Genomic DNA, 17158 nt, shown 5'->3' on the forward strand with positions numbered 1-17158 from the left:
CCATCCAGTTCAGGTTTATGTGAATGTTCGTCATTTGCTGTTTGACGGTTGAGTAATTACCTGAGGTGTACACAAACCAAAGAAAGACTGAGTGATAACTATGGCACTAAAATCAACATTGAAACTGTTTCTAAGTTATTTATGGTAAAAAAAAAAAATCCCAAAAGAATAGAGCTTGCTTGTCTGTTTGTAATTAAGCACAAAGCTACATAATGGGCTGTTTGTGCTCTGCCCACCACACCTATCAAAATCTGGTTTCTAGCAGTTGTTGTTGTTTTTAATTAAGCACAAAGCTACACAAAGGGCTATATGTGCTCTGCTCACAACGAGTATCGAAACCCGGATTTTAGCTTTGTAAGTCCGCAGACATCCCGCTGTGCCACTGGGGGTGGGAAGGGGTATGAAACATAATAAAATGTTATTTCAGTAATGTTTATTTGTAGATAGTCAATATATTACTGTTGTATATAATTGATTAAATTAGTAATATAACTTAACAATAACTACTCTGCATGTAAATGACACAGTACTGTACTATAACAAAATGCACATACTTATGATAATTTAAATTTAGTTTCTCTTGAAGTGTTATAACGGAATAATGATTTATTGAATTTTCCTTGGATGTTTGTGGGTTTTATCTGAACAGTCATATAATAATTTAAGTTATATTTCACGCAAAACTGCTTCCAAATTTAATTTCTTATCATGTATTTTTTACTAATTTGCTGTAGGCATTCCCTAAACCCCATAGCATTGAACTGCTTTGGATGGTCATTGTGCTTCGCGCAATATGTTTTGGCTTTTGATCTCACAAAAAAAGCCTTCTCCTCAGATATTCTACTTACAGGTTTGGATACTACTTTCGTACACTTCTACTTTTTGAACCTTCTTAAGAAACTAATCATAGAAAGTACTTTCTAAAAATATAATAGTTCTAGTAATGTCAAACGGCAAGCAAGTCAATCATATGCAGTTGTATTTATATAAACATAATTTCCATTACATCTCAACATACATACAGAAAGAGGAAGGTGTGAGAGGAGTTTATTGATTAGTAAATAGTACAATTATTTTGTCGACTTTAATTTTTATTCCTGCAATCTGCAATTTGCAACTGTTTACAAAAAACTCTTAGGTAACAATCTATTCAATAATCATATGACTGCTAGGAGCTCAAGGTCTAAACTAGATTGTTATGTGACAGTCTATCTATCAGTTCTTTGCTGTATATATGCATGCAAGATAGTCAAAGTCAAGACTAAACTCCTGTATCCCAAGCCATATAACATTGCCAAACTTATTTATGAATGCTAGAAGTTCAATATCTATCTATAACGGACTCTTATCTCATAATCTTCTAACAGTCTGTTGATATATGTATGACCATTAGGCTCTTAAATCTAAATTCAAGAGTGAAGTGTAACAATATTTTAATAAGTATATTGAACAGTTCAACAATGTGTTTGTTTCTGCTAGGCATTTAAGATGCAAAATTAACTCTTATATCAAAATGCATCAAACATTCTGGTGATATTTACACGAATATTAAACAGTAAAGGACCAATGATGTGTGTATCACCGTTACACAGTCAAAGTCTAGAGTGTGGTGTTATGTCAAAACCAAATCGACAGTGATGTTAAGATCTAGAGAAGTCGGCCAACTACGGCCCCAGGTCCAAATCTGGCTGGCTGACTTCATTGAATATGTGACGTTGCATACAAAAATTCTTTGATTTCCTTATTTATCTTTGGTTAGCGAACAATAAAGTTCAGTATCGAAAAACAGAGTCTGCTTCAAATGAATCAATGTTTTATAGCTAAAAATGTTTTAACTCTTCACTGCATGCCGTGTCATTCACGGCACATATCGGTTTTTACGTCATTAAATGCTAGCTAAAGTGTTTTCTGTAGTAAGATGGATACTGGGTCGCTAGTGGGACAAAACAAGCAGGTTAGTGTCGTCAGACGTTGTCTCGGACGCGTTAACAAGTTTTGAACTCGTTCAGTGTTTCCTACATTTTGTCCATGTTGATGCTGCTCGAACAACCTCTGTTATATTGTATTTTTTCGTGTGTTTGTGGACAATTTACCAGTGAGTAACAATATTGTTATCTGAATAAGAGTTCTCACATAGTTTTTATTAAAAAATAAAGGAATTTAGGAATAATCTTATATATTATACTATAATATTCACTCAGTCATCATATCACAACACATGTTCATGTATTTTTAGTAAATGAGTAAGTTTTTTTAAAACAGCGTTAATTTTGTTGCAACTCAGTGGACAGACTCATGGTGGCAGTTTCATCGCACTTTACATGTGTTATGGTTGCGCTCGATAATGAAAATACAGTATATTTAATTCTTTAACTTACACAATTTGTTGTTGTTGTTTTGAATTAAGCCCAAAGCTACACAATGGGCAATCTGTGCTCTGCCCACCACGAGTATCGAAACCCGGTTTTTAGCGTTTTAAGTCCGCAGACATACTGCTGAGCCGCTGGGGGCTCCTAATTTGTATAAAGTACTCTACTTGTATAATTTGGTTGGCTGCATCTAGTGGTAAGTTCAAAACACTATTTGATTGGAATTTTTTAAATGTTGTGGACCATTTCATAATTATTTCCTATAGGAAACCATTTTTTGTTGTTTTTGATAATAAGCATTTTAAATAATTAGTTTTTAAAGTGGTCAATTATTTTGTACAAATATCTTTTTGTAAAACTGCTTTAATATTTTTTTCTAATTTGCATATATTTGGTGCTTGCAGTTACCCGCCATTCATAATGTCACAAGAGAAAAGGTGAAAAACTGACTCTGAAACTTGCGTCTTCAAGAACGTTGAAGGGTGGAATATTTTGTAACTGAAAAAACAACAAAGTATTGTGCGTAATATGCAGTGAGGCTATTGCAGTACTAAAGGAATGTAATGTACGTAGGCATTACCAAATGAAGCATTCATCTCACTATTCTCATCTGACATGGAAGCTACGTCATGAGAAATATGAAGCCTTGAAACAGAGTATTTTATCACCATAGTCGTTTTTCACTTGGATAAATGCTAACAATGACGCTGCAACTAAAGGTAGTTTGAGAGTAGCTTATTTGTTAGCTAAGAAAGGAAAACCATTTACTGACGGTGAATTAATTAAATCTTGTATGATAGCAACAGCTGAAGAAGTATGTCCAGAAAAATATATTTATTCAAGAATATTAGTCTTTCTGCAAAATCAGTAACTAGGAGAGTCGAAGACATATGAGACAACATCCTGTGCCAATTAAAATTAAAGCACAAGATTTCCAGTGGTTTTATCTGGCTCTTGATGAATCAACAGATGTGTATGACAATTCGATGTTGCTATTGTTTATTCGGGGAATTATGCTAACTTTGAAGTGACGGAAGAACTAGCTTCAGTGAGCAGCATGCATGGAAGAACTACTGGTGAAGACATTTTCAAAGAGGTGGAGAAAACATTGACTAATTACGATCTGATTTGGAAATGTTTGAAGTGTATTACAACTGATGGTGGAAAAATGTGTGGTGTAGGAAGAGGTTTTGTTGGACAAGTCTACAAAGCTTTTGACAGTATGGGATGTACAAAACCTATAGTGTGTCACTGCATCATTCATCAAAAGGCACTTTGTGGAAAACATTTAGATCTGTCATGTGTGATAGAACCAGTCGTATCAATAGTGAATTTTATTCGATCGCATGCACTCAATCATCGCAAGTATCGAACATTTTTGGAAGAAATAAACGCTGAATATAGCGATTTGCTGTATCACACTGCTGTAAGAAGGTTTAGTAGCGGTAAAATTATTTCACGATTTTTTGAACTTCGGATGGAGATTGACACTTTTTGAATGAGAAACATCGTGCTCAGCTGCTACTTGCAAACAGTAAATGGTTGTGGAAATTGGCATTCTCGGCTGACTTAATGACATATTTTAACGAGTTCAGTCATAGATTGCAAGGCGATTCTGAGCTTATATGCGACACACACTCTGCAGTGAAAGCTTCTCAACATAAATTAACCTTCTTTCACTCCCAGCTAATGATAAATAACTTCAGTTACTTTCCCTGCTGTGGAAAACACAACAAAGAAGCAAATTCTCCATTTCCTTTCGAATTCGCTCAAGACATTCTCAATAGTCTGAAGCTATAGTTTCAATAGCGTTCTTCAGATCTCGATGAAAATGCGAAAGCAGTAAAAATCTTTCAAAATCCATTTGACTGCATTATGGAGGCCAGATCTTCAACTGGAAGTTTTTGACCTGCAGTCAAATGACATGTTAAAAGAGAAGTACAAAAGGGAAAACTTGATTGACTTTTATAAATGTCTTCCAGACGAAGGATATACTTCTTTAAAATTCTTTGCTCGGGGATGGGTTTCAGCATTTGGCACAAGCTATTTATGTGAAAAAACCTTTTCAAAGATGAAGTATATTAAATCTGTTTATAGGTCAGTGTTAACTGATTGCCACTTGCAGTCAATTTTGATTACAGGAACCACAAAATGTGAACCACAATTTGACAATATTTTGTCCCAAAAAATAGAATTTCATAGTTCTCATTGATCAATAGTATATGGAAGTTTATGTAGGTATATACTCCTATAATGAAAAACATTAAAGTAATTTAAAAAAAAAAAAAGCAAGCTGTTTCCATAACCTTGTATGATAATGGTTTCATTTTGTATTCGCCTTGGCCCGCAAGACATAAAACCATTTCTAATCCGGCTCGCCTCCAAAAAAGTTTGCCGATCCTTAATCTGGAGCAGTGATGGCGAACCTATATCACACGACATGCAGTGTTGCCTCTTGATTCTTTAAACCCTAACGCTAACCTGTAATAAATAAATATATATATATATCTAATGATTAGCATCATTGCCAAATGCAGCAGCGAATGATGTTTTTCCAATCTGGGAGACATCTTACGCCCTCTTGGCGCTAGCTTTGCGGTTGCGGAAGTATATACATTGGATAACACATTACAAAATCCTCGCAAACGCAGTGTACACATAAATATCTGAGTGAAAATAGAAGTAAACTGCTGGTATTAGCTTCGCTCTGCTTATATTTTTCTTATGTTGTTTGTGAGTGAATACTGGATATTTAGTGATAATAACGGTAAATAAGCATTTATTTTTTTCGCTGTAAATACATGAATTATATTATTAAAATTATATTATTTGGCATGGTATGCGTATATTTTTGATCAGTTAGTTAATTATAGATTTATTTTTATATCAATGACATAAATGTTTACCTGCTGTTTTGCTACGGTAAGTTAAATTATCGTATTTAAGTTAATTCGTGAGATATTTTAAAATTGTATTTACCCTTTTCAGCTTCTCAAAATATCAGCTCAATCAGCAAAAAAAAAAAAAATAAAAACGTTCAAATGGAAGAAGCAGCAGCAGAGATCTTCAAGAATTGGAGCCCAAAAGATTTGGCATGATCAAAAAGGTGATAAAGCATTATGCATCTTATGTTCTGAAACAGTGGTGTGCAGGACTTCTTCTGTAAAGCGGCGTTATGAAACTGTTCATAAATGGCTTTTGTAATAAGAGTGAGCAAGAACAAAACGAACACATTTCTCAAAAAGTCAGCAACAGCATATATGCAGAAAATATTTTGATAGAATTTGTTTCAGGTAGTTCCAACTTAGTTGCTGCTAGTTATGAGATTTCGAAGATTATTGCTCAACATGGAAACCACTTGGTAATGCGGAGTATATTAAAGACTCATGGCTAGAATGTGCTCCTTTCTTTTTTAACGGTTTTCTAGAAAAAGGAAAAAATTCAGGGCATTAAGGAATTTCCAGTAAGTAGAAACACAGCAGAAGATGGAATATTAAAGATGGAAAAAGAAACATAGCAGAACAGCTGACAAAATATATTAATTATTGTAAATTCCTTCCCATTTGTCTTGATAATAGCATTGATATTACTTCATCAGCTAGGTTAGCTGATTACTTTATTTCGTAGGGGTGAAATCTACGAAGGACTAGTTAACTTGGTAACGTTACCTGAACATACCACAGGGACTGAAATATGTAAGGCAGTGGTAAACGAATTATCCACTCGACAACCTGAGATTTCAAAAATAGTTTCCGTGGCAAATGATGGTGCACCCAGCATGACTGGTAAAGAAGCAGGTTTTGTAAATCTGTTTGTAAAATATATTGGACATCCACTGGTAGGCTTTCATTGCATTATAAACGAAGAGGCTTTGTGTACAAAAGCTGGTCTTTAAGAAGATTAAAAAGTGATGGAACTTGTAATCAAGGTGGTTAATTTTATTTCTGCGCATGCTTTGAAAGAAATACAATTTCAGAATTTACTGATAGAGGCAAATTCGGTAGCAATTACTTATGTACAACAATGTTTGTTTGCTAAGTAGAGGTTCTGTCCTCAAACGATTTGTTGAGTGTTTGGATGAAATTTATCGGTTTTTAACAAATGAAAAATTATCTTCTCAAGAATTATCTGAAGTTGTGTGGATTTGTAGATTGATGATTTTTACAGATTTTTCCTCACATTTAAATGACTTGAACACCAAATTGCAGGGACCTGATAAAACATTTGATGTTGTGTTTGAAAACATAAAGGTTTTTGTAATCAAAGTGAATTTTTAAGGGTAATGTTTACAATGGCACTTTTAAATATTTTTCCAAGCCTAGAAAGCACGACAGATCTGAAATTCATGAGAAAATATACATCCGAAGCCTGCAAATGCAATTTTCAAGCACCGTTACTTCAACTTTTGAACAATTTTCTTTAAGATTTAAAAAGCTCAGGTTATTTGAAAAACTGTGGAATTCATAAAATATGCAGACAAGTGTAACGTTAGACAAACTGAATTTAGAAATGTTGCAGTGGATTTACTTGGATAATTTTGAGATGCAACTGACTGATTGACAAAGAAGCTCAATTTGAAGGCAAAAATTTGTCGACTTAAGTGACTAGAAAAATATTGACAGAGGTCGGTTAGTGACTAAAATAACGCAGAAAATTGCATAAAAGGAGGTTCTGAAATTCTAGAATTCTATTCCTGAAACTTTTGACTGTCTGAAAAATGTTGCAATGGCAGTATTAACATTATTTTCATCAAGATATTCATGCGACTCATTATTTTTAGTGATGAACTTTATAAAGTATATATGAATATACTTGTTGATAAAACTAGTGCTGCATGCATAGCTCTCAAAACAACCAAATACAAGCATGATATAAACTATCTGTCATCGTTGGTGCAGCAGCAAAAGTCTCACTAAGAGTAAAATGTGCTTATTTTCCTTTCCTTAGTTTTCGATTATTTTTATGTTAAATAATATGAACCAAAAAATTATAATTTTACAAAATGTTTAATGTTAGTAGTAAAACAATGAATAAACGTAAATAAGCCAGAGGATTCAAGTTTTCCTGAAAACAAAGTCTGTTATTATTGTTACTAATTCATTAATTTTATATTCTTGTGAATTACTATAGGTATTAACAACATGTAACTCCTAAATCTGTTCCATTTAAAGTAATTCAGAACTATAATAAATTATAATCTGCTCCTAAAAATTACCATGGGAGAGAATTATTTAAAAGATTATCCTTAGTTTGAGCACACACTCTAAAAAGTGTTCGCCATCCCTGGCCTAGGGTGTATTGTTGTGTCATAATCTATCTTACAGTCCAGTGATAAGACACGGCATGATGAGTTAAGGCGTTCGACTCGTAATCTGAGGGTCGCGGGTTCGAATCCCCGTCGCACCAAACATGCTCGCCCTTTCAACCGTGGGGTGTTATTATGTGACAGTCAATTCTACTGTCAGTTTAGGTATAATGTGGAGTGTTATGCCGAAATCTGACTACTAATTTGAAGCTATTTGTATGATTGCTAGACAGGCAGGGACTGGAGTAGACTGTTATGTCATCATTAAATTAACAATCTGACTAGGTGTCTATGAATGCTAAATAGTCAAGGTCCAAGATTTAGAGTGGATTGTTATGTCAAAATCAAAACAACAGTTTGAAGAAATGTATACAACTGCTAGACAAACAAGATATAAAGAAGATTTTTATGTCATAATCCATCTAACAGTTTGATTATGTCTACATGCATAGTGTGCCCTTGAGGTTCAAAGTGGACTACACTGTGTTAATTTAATTTGTAATTTTGTATGTATGTGAGTTAGGTTAACTCTTTTCACAGTTCGAAAACCAGCAGAACCAAAGATAACAGATGGGTTGAGGATGTTCAGAAAGACGATTACAAATAATAAGGTTTAAGAATAGGTTTTAGTGTTGCTTAATTAACCTAAATCCAGCCTTGCATATTGTGTTCTTGGCCCCACTCAAGATCCCGGGAACATCCTTTTTTGGAACTGTTTTCATACCTTCACTGACTATCTAGCAGGAACAAACTTGACACATTCACTTTAATGCAAGTAAGAATACTAACATGTTTTTCAAGTACAGAACCATTTTAGGATAACTACAGAAGTAATTGAAGATAATGAAGGAGTATAATCTGTACAATGAGATCGTTATGAATTTTGACAGAGTTTTTGAGTCCCACAGTGGAACATATGTGTTTTATTCCAGTTATATAACAATCTGTCTAACCGTTCAACAATAGGTATGTAATGCTTGTTTGTTTTTGAATTTTGCGCAAAGCTACACGAGGGCTGTCTGCGCTAGCCATCCCTAATTTAGCAGTGTAAGGCTATAGGGAAGGCAGCTAGTCATCATCATTCATCGCCAACTCTTGGGCTACTCTTTTACCAATGAATAGTGGGATTGACTGTCACATTATAACGTCCCACAGCTGAAAAGGCGAGCATTTTTGGTAGACAGAGATTCGAACCCGTGCCCCTCAAATTACGAGTCGAGAACCTTAAACACCTGGCCATGTCAAGCCCAGGTATATGGCAGTCAAGATGTAGAATGGACTCTTCTTTCACGTCAAGGTTTTATGTTTATGTGGGCTGGGATTCTTCTACAGTTGATATAAGTGTCTTGTTGGCAATAAATTCGAACATTAAACTGATAGCACACATCCCATTTTGTTTTGTAATAATATACTCAAAACAAGTGAAACGTATGTATGAAAATTCTTTACACCATAGGATAACATTTGTATCTGAAACTTTAACACTCCTACGAAAAGACGTTTCTAGTCCTGATTTCTCCAAGCTTGTTCCCCTGGCTGTGGTTTCGCTAGATAGTAGATATGGACAGTGGGAATCTCGTTAATCCATTCATTAATGGATTTAAATGGCAATTTCATTTAAATACAAAATTATTAGATTAATATTAATAACCTTTCAAGTTGCTCTGGGGCCTATTAGGCCCCACTTTTCGTAGGAGTGTTAAATAATTATATTTTCTTGGCAAAAGTGCACTTAGGCTACTCAGTTACTTTAGAATCCAATTAACTCAATGAACTACTTTTCTCTATTCTTATCAAAATGCCCCTTACCCCTAGTGGCACAGTGGTATGTCTTTAGAGTCATATCGCTTTGTGCTTAATTCTAAATAAACAAACCTTATCAAAATAATACTGGTGATTAGGTTCACTTATGCTGCTTCATAGGTCACTACAGTTGTCTCCTTTGCAGAGTGTTCAGAACAAGCTTGAAATTCCAACATAAATATGCTAATATAAAATGAATTCAGGATGCACTCATAGATTGCGCGTTAAAATGTTTTAATAAAAATGTGTCTTGAAACAATTCACTAGCTTCTTTCGACCTTTATATTATGCATCACAATAATAGTTCTAGGTCATCTTTCCACTCAGTTTTTACAAAAAGGAAAAGTCTACCTGCATTAAACTACAAGATAATGCTTAGAATGTGGTATAATATATGTATTTAAAAGTGTATAATATGTGAAAAATAAGTTTGGTAACTATTTCAAATGAAAAGTGACATTTTTCTATGGAATTGTTTGTGAGTGTAAACAATTAAATGAAAAGAAACAGGGAAACTGCATTAACTGATATAAGCATTATATTCGTGGACATAGTTAAGGTAACAGGAAAAATACCGAAGATTCAAGTAACGTGACTTCAACAGTGTTAGTAAAGTTTATACAACAATATAATTGCAAATATAACATACGATTCGTACAGAGTTACATAACGAAATTTGTCATAACTAAAACTTTCAAACCAAATTGTTTTCCACACAACTGTTGTAAAAACTAAACTTATTCGTATATTCAATACCTATCCATTCACAAAAAAGTGTGTCAAGTAAGTACGAGTTACTTGCAAATCTCAAAGTTAAGTATAGAAGGTGAGAATAGCACCCGACAAGAGTTAACAAAATCTATAGATTTTTTTTGTGCTGGATTCAGCCAAAGAACTTTGAAACTTACGTATCAGTAGTAGAAGTACTTCGTTTCAACATATTACTTACTTTAACATATTTAACGCAATCCTTGCTATTGGTTTTAACCATATTTGCTAGCTCTTTCGCAAAATCCCTTTTTGATTTCTTGATTTCATATTTAACTAAAGTCATAGTATTCCAATTTTTGAAAATATTAACCACACCTTTAATGATTTTACTAGAGGACGCTTTTTTCTGTTTGTACTCGTTGCATGCTTGGTGTGGGAGTATTGTTCGATAATTTGTGGATAAATTTTATTTAGGACTATTGCGTAGAAAATAAAATAAAGTGATTATAATGCTTTTTTTTAATATTCCTTTTTTAGTTTCCAACTTTTGTATTTTTGCAGTATTGAGTATAGGAATACTGAAATGCTTTTCATGACTTATTCTTGCTAATGTTACTGCTAGTACTAGTATATTAGAATAGAACTAGCAGGTTGTGAATGCGAGTATGTGTAGAGTGAGTTGCGGACTGGTGTCGTACAGTAACAGTCTGACTTTCATCTATTACAGATGTCGGAGATTAGCGTTAAACTAATTTGGGTAGAGGTTTAAGTTGTACTGGTGATGTAATTTAATAATATTAGTAGAAGTAGTATAGTAGTAATGCTATATACCTCGTGTAGTAGCATAACAATTTTTAGGGATATGAAGGTCCGTCTTGGCTGTCTCATCCTCTAAACTAAACTAAAACTATTAAATGAATAGAGAAAACCAATTTTAGAGTCAACTTTTATCATTCATGTAGTTAACAAGCTTTCTCCTAAAATTACTGAAATTTACTACCTCCATATTTGAAAGCAACCTATTTCATAGGGCAACCACCATGTTAGAAAAATAAAGCTTTCTTTGCTGAAAATGACTTGTTCTTGCCAAAATGTATGTATTCTAGTCCTACCAATGTTAAGTATGAAAAAGTTATGCTTCAAGACTGTCAATTCCCTTAACAATCTTAAACACCTCAATCAGATCCTCTCAAACTTTTTTTTTTTTTTCAAAAGAAAACTGTTTCAGAGTTGTTAAACCCTCCTTATATGACAACCCATCCATCTCAGGTACCATTTTTGTAACCTTTCTTTGAACCCTTTGGTAATAGTATTGTTAGTAGTAGGAAAACATACTGACAGATGTATTGTTATTAGTACATCAGTCATTATATATTATGTAAAAATCATTTTCACCCAGCATTTTACTGTTGTTAAAGATTTGGGGCTTAGAATAGAAATAAATGTAAATGATCAATGTGCCCCTGACATTGAAGTATAAATAAAGTTAAGCAAACATAGGACCTTAGACATAAGAGAGCTAGAAATTGAGTTTAAAATTGAAATTTTATAATGATAGTAACAGTATAAATATATGGTTGGTCTAATTATTGAAGAGAATTAAATACACCCAAAAATAGTAGCCTTATATATATATATGTAAATAACTTGAATACAAAAAAGAATAGGAGAAAAGGAATAGTATGTAGCAGATATGAAATTAGCTTCTCAACAGTTAAGTATGAAACCAAACTTCTGACAAGAGATACTGTACATGAAAACTTTTCTTCTGTTTCTAAGACAGTAAGTAATACACAATTTTCTTTTGATTCAAATCTGTATTAATATGATTGATTTCATGTGTACTACATACTATTATTTTCTCCTGTTTTTATTCAGATTATTTGCTAGTGTTTATGAAAAATAATATCACATTTTAGTGTAATTATTGTAATTATCATTGTGTATTTTTATTTATCTTGATGTTTTCACATAAATGAAGGAAGTGGCTAGGTAATGTAGCAGCTGACTCGCTTATTACTCGCATAGTGTAGCTTCTGTAGCCTGTGAATCACCCCCAAAACTGGGAAGGCCTACTTATATGTGTTCTGATGCTATATAGAAATTAGCATATGCCAAGAGAATATACATACTTTCATTTTCTGCTATTTTTGATGTGTTATATATTCACTTTTCAATCTGATTATAGTTTTTTTTTCTAGCCCATTTTGATAATAAGACCTAAAATCTGGGACTTAACTCTCTGCAATAGAAAAAAGTGCTGACAGACCATTGCGTAGCTTTGTGTTAAAAACATGAAACAGTAACTAAACCTACTGTAAATTTATGAATGGCATTAAATGAAAGTAATGTGTGTTATGGGTATGATTATATTCTAAATTTATAATGAATAGATAGTATATTTTAAACAACTTATCATAAAGTTTATTATTTCTCCCTGTTCCACTTGCTAATGATTAGAGGATAAGGTAAAGTATAAAACATTAATTCAAGGCTCTAATTAAGATAGTATTTCTTTTCTGATAAGATGTTTGTCCTGTGGAGTGGGTTTGTGAGAGTTTTGAATATTTTAAAAATTGGTTTTGACATAGCTTGGGTTGTTTTATATTTTTACACATTTCATCTGTAAATAACGTATAGTGGACACTGTCTTTCAAAACATTTTGGGAACAAGTAGGAAGTGCACATTATACGAGGTGACACTATTCTTATCCTATTTTTCAGATAAGATATTGTCTAAACACATCTTATATTCTAACATTGTCATCATTTGTCACTGTTGGATCACTGGAAGTTGAGGAAAAACACTGATGAGGAAATCTTTTTGCCCTGGGTTGTAAGATGATTTTACCATCCTGTGCTACAGTATATTTTTAGTAATATTCAACCACAGTCAGTCTCCTGAAACACGCACACACAAATTACAGCTTACTGTAAGTTCAGCCTTTGTTTGTTTACCAAGTAATATGGTTAAGTAGCTGGTAGTAGCATTCACTAATGTGTACATAGATATGCTGATCAGCACAACAGTACACTCATTACACAAAGGCCAATCAGCTGTTAAAATTGCATTCACTAAATGTGGAAATATTGGTTTTTCCTTATGAAACCAAAAATACACTGTGAACTGTATGTAGAGTAGCACTATATGCAGATATTTACAATACTTTTGCTTAAGTGCCATTTATTTTAACTATAGGGATGACTTCTGTGAGAGTCTGATTTACCTGTGATTTAGCTTATGTTTGTTTTTTGAAGAGTGTTCTATTTAGATCATACATGTAAATTATGATATCTCAAGATTCAAGTTAACTTTTGAATGCACTAGCAAATTATTGCTAGGTTTTTTTACCTCTACTAACAAATTAGGGACTGCTACTAGAAGTAAATTTATTTTTCTGTAAAGTCAATTATAATTGTATCATTATTTCTTGCATTAAATTTTTACAAAAATATATAATGTATATTTGTCTTGTTTTTTGTTTTAACGTTTTCTGACATAAAAACTTATTCTAATCACATGCAACAATATTTTTATTCTAATATTTTCAGAAAAATAAAAAGATGTTTGATTTGAATAGAAACTGGTGTATCTATGACATAAGTTCCTGAGTTGATAATGTTTATAATGCTACTACACTGCTGATGAACCAACTTGTACTAAAAAAGATATTTCATTAACAAAAGTTACTGGTTAAATGCAAAAACTAGTGAAGCATTAGAAGCTAGTAGGCCTTTTAGTTGTATTAATAATGGACAAACTGAATGGAACATGGAGAGAAACATCTGCAGTTTACATGATTCTCTTTTGTATTGCCTGAGTACAGCATTTCTAACGATGTTGCCATAACAACTGCACAGCAGAGCCCAGATGGTGCAAATCTAATGGGCTGGCCCACAAGCTAATTGGCACAATAAAAAATTGAACAACTTGAAGTTGTGGTCATGTCATGCCTGGATTAGCTAATCTTGTTTAATTAGGATCACAAAAGCCACCATTGGTAGCAGGAAGTAAATTATCTTTTTAATCACAATTATAGTAAAATTTTATATTCAGAATCTTGCCACGTAAATGACTGAAATGGGTAACTCCTGGGTACATTGATACTTCACAATAGAATTTGTAAATCTTCATTCTGAAATGTATATCAGTATTTCTTTGACCCTTCATTATTTTACTAACACTGTTGTATAATTTGTTTTATCATTATTAAAGGGCCCGGCATGGCCAGGTGGTTAAAGCACTCGACTTGTAATCCGAGGGTTCAAATCTCAGTCACACCAACATGCTTGTCCTTTCAGCCATGAAGGCATTATAATGTGACAGTCAATCCCACTATTTGTTGGTAAGAGTAGCCCAAGAGCTGGTAGTGAGTGGTCTTACACTGCTAAATTAGGGATGGCTAGTACAGATAGTCCTCATGTAGCTTTGTGCAAATTTCAAAAACAAACAGTATTAAATTTAGAAAGTTAATTTTGAAGACAATACAAGCTTTCATATTTGAAATCCTAATTTTAACCCACATAATCTTGAGGAATATTACAAAACCTGGCATCTAAAAAGAAACAGTAAGGAAATGATTAAACATTTATTGAACTGATTAATAGAACTGTAAGCACAAGAAATCAAGTTTGTTTGACTACAGTTTCATTACATATGATATTCTTCTCTAGATTAGGGAACTTTATTATAACTTTCTTCAGCATGTTACATCAAAAGAAAGTTACAAAAGCATTCACAGCTTCACACGGACGCTGCATAAACATTTGCAAGAAAGTAGTCATTGTTTCAGTGTTGTACAACAAAACAGAATGAAACAATACTTTATTCTTCAAGTGATAAGTAATAGTCTATTTCATGAATGATACAAGACTAAACACCACCAAATGTTGAGTATTAGTAAAAATTAATTTTTTTAAAGGTGGATTATAATGCACTTAATTTTAAAGTAACAAATGATTATTTACAGACAGATCAAATGTTAAACTTTGGAGCCTCTTTAATGGCAGGGTATCAAGACAATTTCTCAAAGTTGGTAATGTGTAGAATAGTTTACATACAATTCAGATTATCATGTTAAGGTCTTGCATCAGAACAGAAATTTAATATATTTTATTTAAAGCATTAATACAGGATGCTTCCTTGATATGTTCACTATGAGATTAATATCAATAAAATGCTCAGTGTATAGGGTTACAAAAATTTTGAATAGGTCAAAATTTTGAAAATTTTCAATCTTATTATAAGCTTTAAAAATATACTTTCGTCAGTTAGGAACCAAATTGTACCAATTTGTGGTTGCAGAGAACAGTGCACCTGATGTACAGCTAAACATGTTGCAGACTCGTAAATAAAAATAATCATTTAGAATACTGTTCAGTGTAATCAAAGTACAGTTATTTTCTGTGTTACTTCAGGGATTTGTATATAACATAATATAATGACTGTAAAAAAAATGGTAGATACTGTGAAATTTCACATACGCTGTGAAATACTATCTATAGTGCAATAGTAAAAGTATCAGAATTGACCAAATACCTGTGCTGTAGTTTTGGCAATAAGTATGATTGTCAAATGAATATCCCACCTTACAAGTTCTGCCTGTCAGTAGACTACTATACTTACATTTAAATTATCTTTACACTGTCATGGAGAAAAGTAAATGTGGTACTTTATATTGTATTATTTACCTGTCCTCACATAAGTAAAAATTGTGAGTTGTTAATACAGATTATTACATCATAACTGTTTGAGATATTTTAGTAGATACAGCAACCACAAAACAAATGCACTTTTCTTAATTTGATTTGTTAGTGAAAATTTATTCAAACATATGAATGTATGCTAATTTTCAAAACTGCAAATGCAACCTGTTTTAGTTTTAAAATGGTGTAGTTCAAGTGTCTTTTTAAATTGTATTTATTTAATTTTTCTGTAGTTATATGATTTGTTAATTGGTATGGAATGTTTTCAGGTTTTAAAGTTTTGAATTTTTTCTGAAAAAAAAGCATTTATCTTATGTTACACCACCATGAATTCTACCAGTTAAAAAGGTAATGCCATGACATTTGAGACTTTTAAGTTGCTATGTATGTGAAATGTAGATATATACAGACTAAATTTGGTAGGTCTCTGTGTGTGTACAGATAATTGCATGGTTTTAAGTTAGGTATGTATAACCTAATTTTACAGGTATAGAAATAATGAAACAAAATTACATTCAATTAGGGAGAGCTATAAGAAATAGTATATTCCTTCATGAATTGTGCTTTTATTTAATTCATGCAGTATTTCAGTTTTGTTGGTCATAACTTAAGGAATACAGATAGACCATGCATTCCTGATAGGAAAGCCAACTAAAAAGATAAAATTCCTCAAGCAGTGTTAAATTCCTTAGGAATGTGGGAATGTAATGTTTCAGTCCTTGCTTTAGGAAAGCTGAAATGTGCCCAGTTTTGTAACAATTCTACACGAGGAAAAAAAGTTAAATTTAACATGTCACATCTTTTATGATTGACATAACCAGTATTTTTGTAAATAATTTAGTGTAGGAACACTATGTTTAGCAAAACTGAGTTATTACTATGTTTTAAAATTAATATAATAAAAGTGTTTGAATAAATAAAAACCAATGGTTAAAACTGTTTAGAATGTGTTTCTACTTTCTTAAGAAACAGCTTATCTATTCTCAGTACAATCCAAGAGTTCTCATCTGTTTAACATTACAAAATGAAAATTCACAAAGTTTTTGAATATTTTTGGAAACTTCCAATATTCCTACAAAATTGCTAGTAGAAGTTTATTGCTGTCAAAATTCCTAGAAAGTTTGCAATCCTATTCATCTGCAAAGCATGTATTAATTTTTAACATTTTATTTGAGAACAAATCGTAGTATAAATTTTAAAATTTTATGTTAAAACTTTAAAGAAATGAAATTAAGAAATGATTATGCTTTATCAATCAGTTTTA

General features: G+C 32.4%; 2 protein-coding genes across 37 annotated transcripts in view; both read left to right on the plus strand.

Annotated features, from left to right (window-relative positions):
• The first annotated feature begins 3426 nt into the window (after positions 1–3426).
• LOC143248121 (general transcription factor II-I repeat domain-containing protein 2A-like) lies at positions 3427–5467 on the plus strand. Its single transcript, XM_076496554.1, has 2 exons — positions 3427–3814; positions 5358–5467. The coding sequence occupies exons 1-2, from the start codon at positions 3427–3429 to the stop codon at positions 5465–5467; spliced, it is 498 nt and encodes a 165-aa protein (XP_076352669.1).
• Positions 5468–10575: 5108 nt separating this feature from the next.
• Positions 10576–17158, plus strand: part of Arp8 (Actin-related protein 8) — a 67400-nt gene continuing 60817 nt past the window's right edge. For 10 of the 36 annotated variants that reach the window (XM_076498396.1, XM_076498397.1, XM_076498400.1 and 7 more), the window contains exons 1-3: positions 10576–10688; positions 12913–13121; positions 16164–16242. The gene's annotated coding sequence lies outside the window, so the exon portion shown is untranslated. Of the gene's footprint in view, positions 10689–10709; positions 11971–12912; positions 13122–16163; positions 16243–17158 lie in introns of those variants that run through there. The other 26 variants (XM_076498401.1, XM_076498407.1, XM_076498375.1 and 23 more) reach the window with 13 other exon arrangements.

Source organism: Tachypleus tridentatus, chromosome 4, assembly GCF_004210375.1.
Source record: "Tachypleus tridentatus isolate NWPU-2018 chromosome 4, ASM421037v1, whole genome shotgun sequence".
Classification (NCBI taxonomy): Eukaryota; Metazoa; Arthropoda; class Merostomata; order Xiphosura; family Limulidae; genus Tachypleus; species Tachypleus tridentatus.